This window comes from Rosa rugosa, chromosome 3, assembly GCF_958449725.1.
Source record: "Rosa rugosa chromosome 3, drRosRugo1.1, whole genome shotgun sequence".
In the NCBI taxonomy this organism is placed as follows: domain Eukaryota; kingdom Viridiplantae; phylum Streptophyta; class Magnoliopsida; order Rosales; family Rosaceae; genus Rosa; species Rosa rugosa.
Genome location: NC_084822.1, coordinates 44388928 through 44408226, shown reverse-complemented (window position 1 = coordinate 44408226; position 19299 = coordinate 44388928). Strand labels below are relative to the sequence as shown.

Sequence of the window (19299 nt, the reverse complement as noted above, 5' to 3'; positions counted from 1 at the left end):
TAATTGCATCGTCAGCTTGTCTGATTATATGGCCCTCCCCTTCTCCGGCTTGTCGACTGATGAAGACATTAGTCCTGCGCTCAGCCACTATGTGATTAATAAATTTTTCAATTTTGATGATAAAAAAAAAAAATAAAACTATGGTGAAGATTTTGGTTTCCCTCTATGATCAGCAAAACAACAACTTTCTCAACAAATTCAATCTGCAACGAGTCCTAACCCATTAAAACATGTCCACTATAATGTTGTGTTTATTTTTCTCATTACATGTCAAGTCCTGTGATTGGAATTGATATACACATGGTTGGTTATAAAATTGGTGGCAAGGATGCTTAGCAAGTGTGCGTTTTGTCTCTACTGGGTAGGTTGCAACGTTCCTATCAGAGTATCAGTATGATATGACTGATCAGTCTTGGTTTTAACATTAGCTTAAACCCAGAACAACAACGAATCGCAGGTCTCAATTTGATCCCTGTTTCCAAACATACGTGACGCAATTGTAAAATCTGGCATCTTTTCAAGCCAAGAAAGGAACAAAAAAAGGTGTTGCCCGTTTATATGATTTGAGATTGTTTAGTAATCATGTTAGTTTGAATTTTGATCCACGGGCATTTGTAAATAGAACCAATCTAAATCACTTGCAGTCCAATTTTGTTTCACACGGTTTCGATTCATGAGTTCCATTATTCCATTCAAGTAAAGGCGTTACGGTTGAAGGCTTGAGGCAATTGTAAAATCTGGTCTCTCTTGTTCAATCCTAGGTTTAGGGCAAGCTAGATCTACTTTCCTATCATCAATTGGATGAATTCTTTTTTATGGCATGACGGAGATATACAACTAGTGATGATGATGACTTAACCGTTGATCAAGTGGTTTGGGTGAAAATCATTTATGTTACTTTAATTTTCGAGAATTGAATGTTTTATAGTGCTCCGGAGTATTGAAACTAAACTTTAAAGACTTGAATTATTAGAATAACTCAATACGATCCTGATCACATGGTCAGCAGCTGACCATGGATTTTCTGGTCACTGACCGTTCGATTGAGATCGGACGGTTGACAGCTAAGTAATGAGATTTAAGATAAGAGCTGTCAGCCGTCCGATCTCAATCGGACGGTCAGTGACCAGAAAATCTATGGTCAGCTGCTGACCATGTGATCAGGACTGTAACTCAATATAATGTAAGACATACCACAAAAATTGAGTGAGATCTAACTGTTTATATCTTTAAATATTCATTTTCCGGAACCCTATTTAACATCACAGAACACCATATCATGCCCCAAAGAAATATAGGATTTGGAAATTTGCAATATGCCAATCAACTAGTGGAGAGTCCACACTGATTTTTGACTATTGAGGAATAGGGGTGAGTGAGAAGTCGGGTAGAATGGACAAGACCTATTAGATTGCTCGTCGCCTCGTCCTATACATCCTAACATGATGGATTTCCAATCTGTCCTCACCTTCAAGTTGAACAATTAATATTCAAACTTCTGCAGAAACACATTGAGGAACAAGAAAATAAAAAATAAAAAATAAATTAGAGACAAAAACAAGATTCCCTGATCCCTTCTTTGCTTTGGTACTACTGGCTTATTCATATATATTTTTGTCCGAGTTCGAAGACTTTACCAATCAAAAACGAGGGAAGACCCACCACTGAGCTCTCACTGCACCATCTTGTTTCTTAATCTAATTTGTCATTTGGCTAATTGGCTCAGTTCTTGCATTGTTTTATTACTCCCCAGTAAATCAGGATCCTTTATTGTCCATTATCACAGACATTTGGAGTTTTATATTGGGGGATTCCTATCTAACTAGATTAATTAAGAATCAATGGGCGCACAAGGTTTCCCAATTACCCTTGAGTTTAGGATTTATAGTTCTTAATTTAGAAAGCTAAAGGGGACATGTTGGATGCATTGCAAATCTAACTAACCAAGCAAAACCAAATCGTCAAATGTCAAATCCATCGAAGCTGAATGGGTTAGGACTTGGCATTACAGGACTTGGCAGTGAATTGTATTAAAATAGTGATATTGCTTGCTTGAAAAGTTGGAGTGTGACTCCACGTCCAAACCGAACCATATCATCCATCACAGATAAAGAGGAAGTGATATTCGGCTAACTCATGGGACTAAATAAACTTTGAATTTGCTCTTATTGTCTTGGCGTGGAGGTGTGAAGCTTCCAGCGGTGGACAAATATGGATTCGTTTTTCTTTCTTCAAAGTTAATCAACTTTGCTTAGAGTAAACCACGGTGTATATAATAGCATTAACCTGTTTGTTTATTTCCAACAAAATTAAACTTATCTTTCAATTTTGAAAAGCACAGATGTGTCTTGATTCCCGACTTTGAAAGTGAATTTGTTTTTGCTTGTAATTCATGAAATAATTTACTTTAAAAAATCATCATTTCATAAATCAAATGCAATTAAGTAGCTAGATGATCCGAGACAAAAAAAAAATTAAAAAAATAAATATTCTTAAGTGGGCTGCTATGTTAATTTATTCATATCAGTTACTAATAACATGGTAAATGGATGGTTTTCGGTTTTCCATGGTAGTTTGTAATATGAATGGAAAATGTTATGTCATTTGATTGGTACTTTGGTAGAGCAAAGGCGATACCTCCACCCGACTAGCGGCCCTGATAACAGTTTGTCGCGTTATGCGTTAGCTAGTTACATCTTATACACCACGTTAGCTTGTTGCATCTTATACAACGCTGAATTCACCCTATATCGATACATGACATAATAGTCTCATCAAAGACTTTCTTGATATAACGACAACTGGATCGGAGTATACACCGGCAAAGTCATCTACAAGGGCTTCTTTGGTCTAACCTAACTTAGTAGATGTTAGACATTGAACTCTCATGATCAGCATACTTAGAATGTGTAACTAGGTTCTAACCTTGTGATCGAGTACTAAGGCACAAGTACACCACTTCACATGTTAACGTTAGACCAACCCCACTTGTAAGCCTGAAAAGTTTCATTATTGCCACTTTTCCCATGCTACAAAAAACATGAATCATAATTGGAGGTTGTACTTCCTACACTTTCCCAAACTAGCCTGCAGCCTGCCTAGGCTAAGTAGCCTAGTTATAAGCTACAGTGCTACACACTGCCATTTTTCATTTTCCCAACAAAATCTAAGATATAATATTGAACCTGAAACGAACTACTCAGAAGCATATACATAGATAGAAACAAGGACCAGAGAAGATGAAGATGAAGATGAAGATGAAGGACATGCAAGGTCACAAGCTTGATGTGATTCATAACAAGAATAAAGTTGATCTCATAATATATTACATTTTACTGCTCCATAATAACACACATGATTTAACTGCACCGGGAAATCTCGCAGACGCCGGCGGTGAAGTCGGGATCTTTGGGGGAGGGGAGGAGGCTGACGAGGAGATCGGAAAATGCGCCGATGATGAACTTGTGAGTGCTCTTAGGGTTGAGCGCGAGATAACACAAGAGCAGCTCATGCAGGAACTCCCAGTTAGATTTGACCTTCACGCTCTCGTCCTCGGTCTGGTGCTCTCGCGCCTCCACCATCTCCTGCATGGAGCGCCGGAAGTCGAGGTAGGGATCAGGCGAGTACGTGGGCACCGCCACGCTGTTGTGCTTGAAGGGCGAGTGGAGGTCCGAGGAAGACGACGTGGCGGAGGAGGAGGACTGGTCGACAATGGAGTTAGAGCGGCCGGGGGAGGAAAAGAAGAACCGCTGGGAGGCGAAGACGGTGGCGAAGTCGGCGGCGGCGGTGTCGGTGTCGTTTTCGGTTTCGGAGGTGGAAAGATCGGAGGACTTAATGGAGCACGAGGTGGTGGCGGAGTCGAAGAAGGCGTGGTCTCCGTCGTAGAGGGAGTTGAAGTTTTTTATCAGAGTCGAGGATGACGTGGCGGTGGAGGCGGAGGCGGTTGCGGTGGCGGTGGCGGTGGAGGTAGTTGTTGGTAAAGAACGGTGATCGTCGACGGGAGGGGATTGGAGAGTCAACAGTGGCCGTTTGATCTTTGTGAAGCAGAGATTTAAGTTCCTTCCTAGCGTGCTCGGCATTCTGAGGAGGAGGAAGACAGAGAAAGTGAAAGAGAGAGAGGAGGAGTGGGAGATTTACAAGAACTGGAGTTGGAGTTCTTCTGGTCTGGTCTAATATATATATATATATATATATATATATATATATACTAGACTCCAAAAACTTTATGGGGTGGATAATTAAGTGGGAAGTTATTCCACGTAACAGAATGTGGAGAAAATTGCTGCACATATTTTGTTTTTTATTTTTGATTTTTTTGTTAAATTTCTTTTGTTTTTCTTTTATCTTTGAATTGACCATTTTGTATTTCTCAAATATTTCAGTTCAAATGTTTTTTAATTTTTGAGAGATATTTTGGTAAAATTTTTCTGTTTTGGCTAACAAACTCTCTTCTCTTAATAATAGTATAGATATCTATTAAAAAAAAATAGTATAGATATATGTTTTTTTTTTCAAGAATAAAAAAAAATTTTAATTTATAAATTAAAATCTCTAAAGCAATCAAAGTTTACAATGTCAAACAACAGGGCTGAAGAGGCTTCTTTTGAGACCATATTGGTCCAAGTTACTACATCATGAGACTTATATCCTAGATTTGTTACTACATCTGCTACAAAGTTCGATTCTCTTAAGGTGTATATCTAAACGAAATTGAATGGAAAAGAGAAGCGAGTCATTTAAATATATGTTTAGTGGTGGTATTGGTACTTTGAGACACTACATTATGAATTATTTTGTTTTTTATATTTTTAATATAGAAAAATTAGAATTTTATGATTGGGTAAGTCCTTTGTAGCTGATTTCATAATACAAATGACTTGCCCAAAAATTAAGTAACTCGTCCACCTAAAAATAGGAACAAAAGAACCGAAGATTCATGAATTTTCTCAGTGAAAATAGGAGGTGAGATATTTTAACAAATGACGAAAATTTAGTTTAATTTTGAACGAAAAACTCGATCAGACTAATATTCCAGATCTAGATTGAATCATAATGAATTTACATAATCTTTTATAACAAAAACACAATTATCGTATCTAAATACTAGTTCTCAAACTGAGTGTTAGGATCAAAAACAACGCGGCTACTATGAAAAACCATCTGTTTACAACCATCAAGCCTCACAACTAGCAAACCCGCCGATCCGCGAATTACATCGAGTCGGACCTCCAAGTTCTAGACCATCGTTCCACCAAAAAACGCACCCATCCACCAACACAACTATGCAACGTCGGTAACATAGTTTGCCACCCTTCCAAAAAGCTATGTCAATATGATATACCAAAACAGGGCAATGATATAGGGCCTCAATGAGACCTAAGATTTGTGGCCTCAAATCCTAGGTGTCATGCCATGTAAGCAAATACAAATTTTATTTTCAATTCCACATAATATATCTTGCCATATCATATTATTGCAACACCAACTTTACCCTTTTATACTTCCTTTTAGATGTTAGGGGGTGAATTAATTACAATAATGAATTTAATTAGGTGACGAAAAGAAAAAAAAAAGATAAGCTATTAATTATGTATTAATTTAAGAGATATGTCTACAAATTCTTTGACCAATATTTTTCTTAATTTAATTAAATTCTTTCCTATAATTTTTTTTTCCAAATAGTATTAATATTTTGAATTAGGTGTCAAGAAATAGGCATTAACTTTTCTTTCCAAACATTGATTAATTTCATCCAAAAAACTAGCATTAATAAATTGATTTTGGAAAATACGTATGTCTAAATTAAGAGGTAAGAAAAAATTTCATGTTAGTAGCAGCCATTAATTATCATCTACAATCTAAGTATATGGGGGAAAAAAATAAAAAAATAATAAACTCAAATATAACTTTTAAACCCTAGCTAATAAAGAGAAAAAATGAACAAAAGAATATATATATATATATATATATATATATATATATATATATATATATATATAAGTTTGCTCAGGTGCGGATATCCGCACCGAAGAAAAAGGTGCGGATTTCCCGTTTTGACCCACTTTCCTGCCACATTTTCACATCTTAGCCGTTCAGTTTTTAGATCCTAATGTATAGATCACCTCTACAAAATTTCAGCCAATTTGATGATCGTTAAGGCATCCAAAATTGCAATTTACACGAACGGACAGAATCTGTCGAACCGGAACCGTTCGTATTTATAATGGTAAATTGCAGTTTTGGATGCCTTAATGATCACCAAATTGGCTGAAATTTTGTAGAGGTGATCTATACATTATGACCTAAAAACTGAACGGCTAAGATGTGAAAATGTGATCGGAAAGTGGGTCAAAACTGGAAATCCGCACCTAAGCAAAAAGTGCGGACGTCCGCACCGGAGAAGCGCTGTATATATATATATATATATATATATATATATAATCGTATGAATATGTATTTTTCACACTATATTTTCAAAATTTACAAGAACCCAACAAATGTTGAATTCATATACATGTGTTAAGCAAATCTATTTTGATCGAATGTATGTGCAAATTCATTGACTAAATTACATGAAAATTTTCTATTCTTGATTGGAGGAAAAAATTGTTATTTAAATCTAAGCATGAGTGTAATGAAAAGAAAAAAAACTAAAATATTTTTTTTTAGAAAGTCAAAATAACATAGTCATTAGATTTTGGAATGATAAAATGGTATTTTTTACAAGAGTTACATAGCATGATTTGATAAATAGTTGATGTGTGTAGGTGACATGGCATGACACCTAAGATTGAGGCCACAAATCTTAGGCCTCATTGAGGCCACAAATCATTTTCCTACCAAAATACAAAGCAAATCCAACATCCTCACCAACTATTAATGTCGTTCATATTTATATTCAATTTAATTCTTTTGGAAAGAATTATATTTAAAATCTCAATTAACTCCTTCATGTAAAGTTTGTTATGAATTACAAATACCAAGTTCACAATTACCCCTTTCAAAGTTGGATTTATTATTTATACATGTAGAAAAAGGTATATTGTCTATTCTAAACGCAAATCAAAGAAGAAAGTGATGGATCAAGTGGTTATCCTACAATCTTCAAATTAGGACCTGTCCTATTACGAGGTCCCACAATTCTGGTAAAATATCTATGACGTCCCATAATTTCTGTATTCATCCATCTCTCGCATTCTATCAATCTATCTCCCCCAAACTAAACTAAACTAAACCAATTTGTACTTTGAAGAAGCAAATCCTTGGGTGTTTTTTCTTCTGTGTTAAATAAATATGAAGAAAATAATACACGAGTGAAGGTGAGGGTTTTAAGGAGCTTAGCTAGGGAAGTTGGGCATGGTGGTGGGTACGTACGTACTTATATATGATATATATACAAGGATGGTTCAACCAAAAATTAGCCTCGAAACCAAATTTGGGCAGACCATGCACATGGTGGGGTGCTTATCACTCTATCAATGCATGGTTGGGATTTGATACATAGAGGCATAGAGCCAAATATCCAACTAACAGTTTGCTTCAACTTCTTCATCATTAATTATCAAGATTGAAATCTACTCCACCATTTCTGTTACCCATTAACATCCAAACCCCCTTATTTCCCTGACCAAGTAATAACTAATATCTACACGTACATTTTTATCATACATGCCTTGCATATTCACTTGTCAAATCCTAGCTCGGAAAAATTATATTCTTCAAAGATAATAAATGAATGGCCTGTTTCTTTGCTTCGGAGGATGGAGACTTGGTGTCGAAACTTTTTATGGTCAGGTTCCATTGATAGGAGAGGAATGCCTTTGGTAGCATGGAAGGTGTGTTGCTCATCTTATGACGAAGGAGGGTTGGGTCTTAAGCAATTAACTCTGTGGAATCGCTCTTTTATTCTGAAAAAGGCTTGGGAGGTTTTCTCTAGTGCCTCTGAAGGTTGTGGTTTTATTCGCTCCAGGTTTTGGAGAAATGGTCGACCTTGAAGCTCTTACGCTACTTCTTCAATTTGGCCAGGTATAAAAAAATATTGGGACCTAGTTGTTCAAAATGGACGTTGGATTCTTGGAGATGGGTCAAAAGTTTCATTTTGGCAATATAATTACATGGGTAGGCCTCTTATTAATTTCTTCAACGTGCATGGAGGGTCTGCTCATCAATTGGATGCAAAAGTTATTGATTATGTCCATGAGGGGACATGGAACTTGCCCTTTCTTTTGCAACTTCACTTCCCAAATTTGTGTGATCTTGTCAGCAGGATTCCACTCTCTGTTACCACTCCCGCTGACGACAAACTGATTTGGTCTCCTTCTTCATCTGGGGATCGGAGCTCACTGCTAAAGAGGCGTATTGTTTTTTAAAGCCTCTAGTTCCTCCTTTGGCCTGGGGTAAAATTATTTGGACAAAGTATATTCCTCCTCGTATTTCTTTTTTGGTTTGGAAAGTATTAAGAGGGCGTGTCATATCAGAAGAGTTCTTGCAGAAAAGAGGAGTATCGCTAGCTTCATTATGTGTGCTCTGTCGCTGCCATGGGGAATCAGTGGAACATATTTTTCTTCATTGCAACTTTGCAGCTGCTATATGGTCCATTATGTTGGGGAAGTTTGAGCTTCATGGTGTTCCAATCTCTATTCTTGCTCTTTTGAATATGGGGTTTTCAGCGGGACGCAGTCCTCAATTTCGGGATCTTTGGATTGCTTGTTTTTCATCGACTCTTTGGTTCATTTGGCATTGCAGAAACCGGGCTTGATATGAGGGTATTGAAGTTAGTGTGTCACAAGCTTGCCGGTTAATTTGTAGTAATGTTGCCGCCTTAAGTCGGTTGTCTTCGGGTAGCATGTTCAATAATGTGCAGGAGCTTTGTGTCATTAAAAGAATGGGTGCTATATGCAAACCTCGTCGGCTATATGCAAACCTCGTCGGGCGCCTCGAATTATTGAAGTAAACTGGTTAACCCCCCCCCTTTCGGTTGGATCAAAGTTAATACTGATGGTGCATGGAAAGTGGACTCCAACCAGGCTGGCTATGGTGGTGTTTATAGAGACTATAAAGGCTTGGTTATAGGTGCTTTCTCTTCTACTCTTGATATCCCTAGTTTTGTGGCTGCAGAGGTCATGGCGGTCATTAAGGCTATTGAACTAGCTTGGGTTAGAGATTGGAAGTATGTATGATTAGAGGTGGATTCTTCCCTTATACTTATTTTTCTTCGTTTTCCTCATCTGGTGCCTTGGAGGCTTCGTGTGCAGTGGAGCAATTGCTTGCATCGTATCTTTCAAATGCATTTCAAATCTAGCCATATCTTTCGTGAAGGCAATCAAGTTGCTGATGCTTTTGCCAACTATGGTGCTTCATCAGATGGCTTTACTTGGTGGGATTCACCTCCAGATTTTATGATGAGTCATTGTAATAGGGACCATTTAGGTCTTCCTAATTTTTGATTTCGTTAATTTGTATTTTTTTTATAGGAGGTTAGCGGAGCTTCTTATGCCTGTTCTACCTCATTTCTCTTTGTAACCTTCTTTTCTTTAATAAATTTCATTCGCTAAAAAAAAAAAAAAAAAAAAGAAGATAATTGGTATATGATAGCTCCATAAAGAGCTATAAAAGATGTGTCTAAAAAGTGTATTTACTTTTTAATTTTAGTGAGGACACGTCCATTGCAATGCCAGAGAGAGCAAAGCAACCAGTAGTGTGTGACTTTATTTGAAGAAAAACAAGCCAATAGTGTATGAAAAATCAACATCATCTCTGAGCTAGAATCACCGAGTGTACGTAAATGATCTGATGTATCACATTCATGAGTCCTCCATGCTTATATCCCATATATATAAGTATAACTACTATATCAATCTTCTTTTTCTTTTAAGAATAACTACTATATCTATCTATATATTCATGCGTTTTCCACATCTAAACGCTGCGTTTCGACACTCAGAATTTAAAAGTGACTTTGACTAATTAGTGTATATAAAAGGATCTTTTTATGCTATCAAATTATTATTATTATTATTATTAGTAATGCTGTATTATACATATCTAAATCCCTAGTGATAGTACGTTCATGAGTAATTTGCAGATTCAACTATTCATGTTCATAACATATCACCAATTACAGCAAATTTCAGTACGATCGATCAAATTATTAAGTCGTTAATTCCCTAAGAAAATAATAGAAGAGGGTGATCAAATTATGATATTATTGGATAAAAAGAAAAAACTGTGTGCTTTCTGTAGACACAAGAAATTTTAATGAAAATAAAATTCATTAAATAAATCGGTCAATCTTTGAAATTCTGACTAAACAAGCTTAGTTGGCACATGTGTCCTACAAAAGGTACACATGGCTCGTATATCACCAAAATTATGTGAGCTTCGAGGATGACACATGTCAAAACACGAGTGTTCCATCGATTGAATGACGTGGAAGCATCAATTGTGGAAGCGTCAATTTATCGCTGATTGATTGTTGCTCGAGTTAAGCATTTGAAGCGGATCAATCGTATTAAACTGATTGATCTCGATCAAAATCAAGCATCAAATACAAATATCGATCAGATTAAATTATTTAATTCTAATTGAAATCAAGTATTAAATTCAAATATCAATCAGATTAAATTGTTTAATTCTGATTGAAATCCAATATTAAATTCAAATATCAATCAAATTAAATTGTTTAATTCTGATTGAAATCAAGCATTAAATCAAATCATATTTGATTGGCATATTCCTTAAATAAAAGGTAATTAAATCAACGAATTTAAACTGATTGATTTAATTACATATTTACAGAATGTGATTAATGCTATGTCATCAATGCATTCCAAATTGAGGGAGGCGACAACACGGTATCTCAAATGATCGAGATGAGACGACGACAGACAGAGGGACGCAAGTAAACGGAAGAAACCTCTCCAAAGCTCAGATTTCTCCCAAGCTCGTGAAGAACCATCAAGCTGCCAAATAGCCGGTCTCTTCATCTCACCGACTTCAGACAAACAAGGGAAATCACCTGCAAGCTCAGAAGCTGTCAAACTTGCGGAAAATCAACAAGCACCAATTAACCAAACGTGCCGATTCATCCATCATCAAAGCCATACTCGCCACGTCACACCTCTCGTGGTTCAAGTCTGATCAAGATCAAGCTTCTACAGCCCTTGATCATCCGTTGTCTTCAACAAAGTAAATCCTCTACAAGTTCTTCATCAAGCTCGTGGAGATCAACAAGCACCAAACACACGTGCTGGTTCATCCCCTACCAAAGCCGAAGAACGCCCACCACGTGACACCACTCGTGGCCTAAATCCGATCAAGATCAAGCTTCTACAGCCCTTGGTCATTTGGTCAATCGTCTTCCTCAAATCGTCAACATAACAAGAAGTTCACACCACAACCGTTCGATTCAAGATCAAGTGCTTGCCACCCTTGAATCAAATCAACATCGGAGATTGAATTAGAGGAGATTCTTGTGAAAGAACATCTACAGAGATTGTAACCCTCAAATTCATTAATAAAAAATTATATTATTTTGTACACGTGTCCTTCTTTCATTCGTTGCAGGATTTTTGTGTTTACACTTTCCTTAAAAAAAAAAAACTACAATTTTAATAAATTGTGATGTTTCGAAGTACTTGTGTTCATTAGATAATGCCTTAGCGTACTTGCAAGGAAAACCAGAATATATTCATATACTGATATAATAAAGCCAAAATCATCCAAAAAAAGATATATAATAAAGCCAATAGGCCAGATGATACAATCCTCCACATGCAACTCAATAATTTTTGTGCAAAAAAAATCAAGTGTTTCGATCACTGACTAGTGCTCGTGTGGGATTAGATAGGGAGGGACACAAGAAGATCAGTATTGCAGACAATATATCAGAATATAAAGCTCACAAGATCTCAGTCATATATAGCTGCATGTATATGTTACTTCTGGGCCTTGATTTGCTGGAAATTGTAGCCAACCAAGCCATGATGTTTGCAAGAGATCGATCGAAACTCGTACCCGAGTATCCGGGCTGTCCAGGATTATTTGGTTTTTTTATAAAGGACTCGTATCAGAATCACTATGCAGTGAGCTAGCCACACCCCAAGTGGCAAGTACCCAACAGCTCCGAAAAATCTTCCGAGTTTGATTGTGTAATATGTTTGCATGTCCACAAAAGTTACCACAAAAACAAACGATCGAATAGAATAAAATTATAACAGAAACTCTCAATTTTGTCTTCACAGTTATGGAGTGGTAAAATTGCTGATCTACATGGAATACGAGAAGAAATAGAAGGGAGAGAGAGTGTAGTAAAAACTTCACGAACAATGCCACGTGGATTCTTTTTCCTTCTTTTTTTTTTTTTTTTGTCTTCTGCTTACACTATTGAAGGGGGACCTGATTCAGCTTTTAGTCTGGTCATAATCCGATTTTCGACCCCTAAGGCCCTAACCGCAAGCGCCTAAACCTTTTCATTTTTTAACACAGGCAAACAATCGTTTGTTCATTTTGAAGAGTTCTTCTCTTTTCACTCCTAGTCACATTAACTAGAACACGTCCCCTTCTTTTCTTATTTGTTCTGATCTTCGTGAGCTGGAGAAAGCGTTGTTTCTTGAAACTGTTAGACTTGAAGAGTAGATTCAAACTCAAAACTGGCGAGGCTACGTAAGGTCCCACTCTGATTTTCCCATCAACCCCTATATAACGACCAGGCACGAATGATAACAAGCATGCAGTAAATGCCAGTTCCTCTTTGTACGTAGTTTCAGTTTTGTGGTTTTTAATTATTATTATTATTATTTTTTTTTATTTTTTTTTTACTTGAAAAACAAGGAGTACTGCCAAGGACCAATGTGAAGTTTATCTTGCTTGATAGTTCTGTTTGAGCCCAAAAATATTTTTGACAAGATCCCTTTAGGGAATTTAGCATAGCGGGTCGCAGGTAGACGGTTTGCACACCAAGCTGGTTTTAGAGCCAAACAAGTTCGAAGGTAGAAATAACAACATATGCATTACATAAGCGTAAAAAAACATAATATCCATGGGCAGATCAAAAGCCCTACTCAAAGCAAAAGCTCAAAACTATAAACATGGATCCATAAAACATGCATATATCTAGTTGTCGGTGCTACCAAGTATTCTATCAATATAAGTTCTGGTTAAGCCTAGCTGCAGCAGCCATTGATTCAGCAATTCCACCAGGAGTAGTGCTCATATTAGGGTTGTTCCTTATCTCTGCTCCTATAATGGCCTTCGCATCCTCACGAGTCACCGGTTTGTCACAACCCATCTTCTGAGTGGCATCCTCTAAAACATCAGCCAGCTTAGTCTTCTCGGCCTCCCTTGTGTTAGCAGACACTGCATACTGAGCTATAGCCGCCAAACCTCCCGGAGATATCTCACTACACCCGGTGGCTCTCATCTCTGCAGCTTGAATGGCAGCTGCGTCACTTTGGTCGACCGACTTGTCACCGGCAGAGAGAGCAGTTGCCTCGAATGCCTCGCCAATTGTGATTGCATCGTGTTCAAGAACTACTGCTGCCGGAGATGCCCCAGGCGGTGGCTCCACATATTGTCCCACAACCTATACAATATTAAGCATTAAAGTTTGAATTTGAATAAGTGAATTATAAGGCTTCCTCACCTAACTTAAATGACAGCTTTTAAGGGACGGTGAGGGACAAGTAAATCTGACGACTGAAAATAAATACATAATTTTAAATTGTTATAATTTTTATTTTTATATTTAATACATGTAGTTGAGATACATTTGTCCCTCACAGTCCCTTAAAACTGTCTCTTAGGTGAGCAAATCTGAGTGAATTATTACAAAAAGAAAAAGAAAAAAATACAATACAAGAATTAGTGACGGACGCTCGCATTGCCTCAAGTCCTCAACTAAAATAGATTTGAAATATATAACAACTACGGCAATGTATTTCTTTCTAAGAGCAAAATAACTCCAGTGACTAAATTGGTACATAGTGGCATACGAGACAGTTAGAATACAAATAAAATACGTATTCAAAGTAAACTTGTGACAAAATTATGTGAAAATATAAGTTCGTGACGTATATTTTACTATCTAAAGAATTACCTGCCCAGCAACTCTTTCGGTGATAACTTTGTTACCATCGAGATTGATTGATTCCGACACGGTAACACCATCCTCACTAGTGGCATCGGTGGCGTCACGATGGCCGACTAGACCAGCTCGCTCGTTGTATGTAGCTGCCGACTGCATGACTGCTGCCGGGCCGCCTCTCTGAGTTTCTCCGAGGACTAGGTTTTCGGCAGCCTGCATGGTGGCGGCGTCGCGTGGGGCGACAGGTTTCGACGCCAACTCACCGGAGACGTTGAACACGTCGCCGTACTTGATCGGTTCCAGCTGGTCACCCTGCTGGGGTCGATGTTGTTCCTGACTCATGCTTCAAGTTGAAGATCACAGATTCAGAAATTTGCAATGTGTAGAGTTTCCGAGTTTGACAATGATCCAAATGAAGTGACTAGTTATATATATGAACTTGAGCGTTAAGTGATAAGGACGTAGGAGATTGGAGGACTGAGAACTTGACACCAGGATCTTTCAGGACACAGGTGGCGAACGGAGGATGTGGATTTTTAGAGCTTTGTTTTACAGGTGGCAGTGTGGCACTAGGGTTTCGAGTTTAAGCCCGAGCTACTGCCTCTCAGTGGACTATGTCTTGAGACCCTTGGACTTGGGTCGGTGTATGCATAGTGTCAAAGTACATGCATAAGACAGAACCACGCGTTTAATCAGCACTAGTCTCTTTCTTGTTCTAGCTTCTATACACACACACTTACTGGCCTTGGAAGGTAAATTAGGTCAGTAGTTTCTAATGACAAGTGGTTTTATAATTGAGCTCATGAGTGCATTTTGAGGGAAACTTTAATATAATTGAGCTTATGAGTGCATTTTGAGGGACACTTTAATACCAACACGTGCTTCTAATAGAAGCGCTTCCAACAAAAATGCATTAAGCATGGAACAATTCTTAGGTTGATCCATACGGAGAACGTGCATATTCACCAAATTGTCGATTAATATTCTTTTACTTAATAAATTTATAATCCAACAGTCCATATCTTAAAATTAGCCTTTAAAGATCATCTCTGTAAAAAATCAATCGAATCGGAAATCGTTTAATTATCTAATTGAATCAAACAAATGGATGATTCTAACAACACTTACTACTATTATGATGAACCGTCCATGTATTTCATATAAATGAATAACTAAAAGATCTTCAATTTGATTGATTTTTTACAGAGCTAATTTTTGTATTACGCTATACAACATGAATGGTTGGATTAGAAAATTATAAAGTTATTATGCATTAATCGCAAAAGATGGTGAATATGCTCATTCACCCAATGGGTGAACTTAATTAAGAATTGTCCTTAAGCATGCATGGAAGACTGGAAGAGTGTTTTTAATACTCACTCTTATATGCACTGCTTGAAAACAGACAGAACTTCAGCTGTCCCAGATTTCTGTGTCTCAATTTTGTCCCCTCAACATGATTGATCCTATATCAAATTCTACACCGATTTTTCATTCTTTTCCTTGCCGTTTCAAGTTTTGAGTGTTGAACTTCGAGACCATGGGTCGACATGGCCGAATTCGCAGAGAGAAGACTTAAACCTTCATCTCCAACAAACGCAAGCATAAGGTATTTATCTTACCTTGATTTAATCTAAAGGTTTAATTTTGAGTAATTTTGATAAACTAAATTCAATTTTCTATATTTATGGTTTATGTATCTTGGATTGCTATGGGCTTTGTTAAATTTGACTCGTTATTATTACTCACATGTTTGGGAGTGAATTTTGCAAAAAGTAAATTCATTGATTTCATTACTTCAACATAATTTCCAGCAATAGCTACAATTATCTATCACTATAAAAAGTTGCTAACTACACCTCCTATGGGTTTTCTCATATGACCTAGCTCTGCTAGGGCTTGGAGCGCTACCGCATCCGGTAGTGGCGGCTCTCACACCTACTCCATTTTTATGGACAAAACTGCAGGCCTAGTCCTGCTATCTTTCTTTTGTGTCTCTTTTGCTGGTTGTGTCTCGAAGTTCCCAAAGAAGAAGTTTGATGGGGAAGCGATTCGTTTGGATTGGATGGGATCGTTGGATCGCGGTGGTGGTTCGCGATGCAGTGATGGAGGGACCTCGCTTCTGAGAGGCTGAAGAGTTGGAATCGGGGTTCTGCGTTTTGCTGGTTTGTCGCCGGCATGGGCTATGCGAAGTCGTGGCTTTGATGGTGTTGCTGGGCCGTCAGAAGTGGTCGTCGGCGTCGATCTCGTCAGCGATGGCTATTGTAGTTTGGCATTCTCCATTGCCGATCCTCAGGACGCATTCATCGCTGCTGCGGTCCAGCTTGTTGGCATCAGGATCCGGATCTGGGATTCGGGTGGAGTTTGGTTTTGGCCTGCGGCCCACAATCTTTGTTGGACTTTTTATGATTTGCTATAATGGATTGGGGCTCTTGTGCCTTAATGGTATTGGATCCAGGACCTAATTCTATGGTATTTGTTCGTGAGAGATCGTCTGCCAACATAGCCATGTTCTGACACCCTTGGTCGGCTTCGATATTTAGGTGGGAGAGTGCCTTCATTCCGACGCCAAGTTGATTTTTGTCAACTTGTGCGTTGGAGTTCGATGGGTAGTCAAACCACCGACTACTAAATTCACTACACGGCTGTTACACCCCACACCTGATATACCTTTTTACCGAGTTACATGAAATTCTTATTGGTTACCGTTCACGATTTTAATTTTAACGTGTAGGGGGTGGTTAAAAATTGACTTTTTATAAGTTATTAATTTGAGAAAATTTCCTTCATGAAAGTTGTAGAGGACGTTAACCCGAGCGCGGGCATATGTGGTACGTAAAAATTGGAGTTCGTATGCAAAAGTTATGAGTGAATTACGAAAATTACTGTTCATGGTAAAATTTTAATATTTATGGAAAGTTACCCGGGTAGGTTTCCAAAACCGGAAACCCACCCCTCTTTCTCTCTCCTCTCCCCCGACTCTTTCCCTTTCCCCTTCGGGTTTTCTTCCTCCCTCCGATTCCTCACTTTCCGGCCACCATCCGGCGTGCAACCGGTCACCACAGGGGCGCCTCAACCCGCTCTTGATGCGAGTGACCTAGGATTGGGGAGTTTTGGCCGTGAAAGTCCGGATCGAAGCAAGAAGTGCTCCGGTCGCAGTTTTGGGATTTTGCCGATTTTCGGCCACCTCCGGCCACCATATTGACATCGAAGGTTTGGTTTTTGATGGAGATTATTTCCCCTAAGGTAGTTCATTCCAATTTGCATTGTGGAGGTCGAATTGACAAATTTTTATTTCTAGGGTTCTTGAAGCTTCGGGGCTTTCCTTCACCGGCTTGATTCGACCACTTCGAGGTAAAATTGGATGATGTTGTAGTTAGGAAGTTGGTTGGGCTTGTTGTGTAGATGCTAGTGCCGGAGTTTGGTGGTCATCGGAGGAAGTGGCCGCCGGCGCGTGGTCCCCACACGCCGCCACTGTAGGTAGCGCGTGGTGGCGCGTAGAACTACATTTTAATTACCGTTTTAGTTCCATAAATTCTTTAATGATATTAGAAGCTTATACATGAAGTTTGATGGAAATTGGAGGAAGTTACGATTGAGCATGAATTGTTGATTATTGATTTTCGCGAATTCGATCGCCGAATTCCTTTCGGATTAATTTTAGATATTACATCGATGAGAGATTATTGTGGGAGTAAGGATGGATGTTGTGGAGAGTTGAGGAGTTGGATTTTAGGAAAGGGGGGGATGTTTTGAATTTCCAATTATAAGTATTGTAGAGTTAATTCCGTCCTGTGAATTATATATATATTTATGAATGTTATTCGTACAGGACGAGAGGAGTCTCCATACGAGGAAAATAGCGAGCGACGTCAGGATTGATCATATACCGTGAGTGGACTTTTGTTTTAAATAATGATGCATGCGTTTATTTTCTTGAATTAATGCTTTATTTAATTAACATATTACTTTCGAGCATACGAATGGATTTCGGAAATTTATTTCGATTTATCACGTGGATTTGCTTTCAATAATGATTTTCATGAAGTAATTATGATTTACACCGGTTGTCAATTTCGGTTATTAATTTGTTATGCTCGGATTCGAATTTATAATTGATGTTGAATTTTGATGAATTATTTATTTCCGAGGTGATTTCCGGAATTTTACTTTTTAGTTATATTCCTATTCATGGATTTGAGATTTTTGGAAAGGTTTTCGAAATGGAATTTCGATGGAATTACTTTCTTGTTTATTTATTTGACCCTTGGTTTTGGCATTGGGAATGCCTTAGCAATAATGTCGGTTTGAGAACTTTGATTATTTGAAGATTTTATGGCGTGCGGGGTCACGTCATTGGAAATTCTTTTACGAGAGATGGGGAAGCTTTATGTACTTATGGATTTACTGGATTTTCGGTTATGTTTCCCTGTGCCATACTGAGGGGTGATTTTATCATGCTAGCATTGATTTTCCGCCTTTGTGGCGTGGTGATGGGATCACCGTAGCCCTTCCGCCTTTGTGACGCAGGTTACTGTCTCTGTGACAGTAATTCTGTAGCCCAGTATCCTATCGCTACACTTAGTGGCGTAAGGGTATATTACGGGAGTTATGGGAGTTCTTTAGCCTGGGAGGCTATCACCCAAGCCTGAGTGGCTTATTCGTATGGCTATCGTCTTCCCCTACTCATTATACTATTTTCGACTAGCGGGGCTAGTCCGATTTATTTAAGCCAGCAGGGCTGGTTTTATTTCCTTGAGTATCAAAGTTTCAACCTTTTCTTTTAATTGTTTGTGACTAGCGGGGCTAGTCGGTTTTCTTGGGCAGAACTTCTCTCGTTTTGGTTTCCTTAATCATTGCATGCATCGAGAGTTTTTAATGAAATAAATGTGGGAAAGTATGAAATCCTTCTTATTTTAAATTGTTTATTTTTGTCCACTCACGCTAACGTTTTCGTCTACTTTCCCCTGGGCCCTTCGGTTTCAAATGCCCAGTTTTCAGTGTTGCTGCTCGGCGTTCAGGAGTGAGCCATAGTGACCGCATCCGCTTCCGTCATCATATTTTATAGGTTATTTATTTAGCCTACGGTACTCTATGTTAATTTACGTTCCTAGAATTGCTCTGATTACTATGGGATTTGCGACCCAGACTTGTATGGAATTATATTTGAGGTCTATGACCTAACTTTAGTGATTGTAGTAACTTGTACCATTTGG

The 19299-nt window shown here is 38.2% G+C and overlaps 2 protein-coding genes across 2 annotated transcripts; both read right to left on the bottom strand.

The window, feature by feature from the left end:
* Nucleotides 1–3252: 3252 nt before the first annotated feature.
* Nucleotides 3253–4161, bottom strand: LOC133738978 (transcription repressor OFP12-like). The gene has a single exon (XM_062166684.1). The coding sequence runs from the start codon at nt 4077–4079 to the stop codon at nt 3360–3362; it is 720 nt and encodes a 239-aa protein (XP_062022668.1). The 5' UTR covers nt 4080–4161; the 3' UTR covers nt 3253–3359.
* An 8980-nt stretch (nt 4162–13141) lies between these two features.
* On the bottom strand, nt 13142–14425 carry LOC133737787 (late embryogenesis abundant protein D-34-like). The gene is made up of 2 exons (XM_062165284.1): nt 14096–14425; nt 13142–13582 (listed from the first exon to the last, which is right to left on the bottom strand). Exons 1-2 carry the CDS (start codon nt 14423–14425, stop codon nt 13142–13144), a joined length of 771 nt encoding a protein of 256 aa, XP_062021268.1.
* Between the last annotated feature and the right edge of the window lie 4874 nt (nt 14426–19299).

Bases quoted from the DNA above. Each gene is read 5' to 3' on its own strand.
- LOC133738978 (XM_062166684.1), bottom strand. From the start codon at position 4,079: ATGCCGAGCACGCTAGGAAGGAACTTAAATCTCTGCTTCACAAAGATC.
- LOC133737787 (XM_062165284.1), bottom strand. From the start codon at position 14,425: ATGAGTCAGGAACAACATCGACCCCAGCAGGGTGACCAGCTGGAACCG. The intron at 13,583-14,095 runs GTAATTCTTTAG...AATATTGTATAG, and splicing joins CCGAAAGAGTTGCTGGGCAG to GTTGTGGGACAATATGTGGA.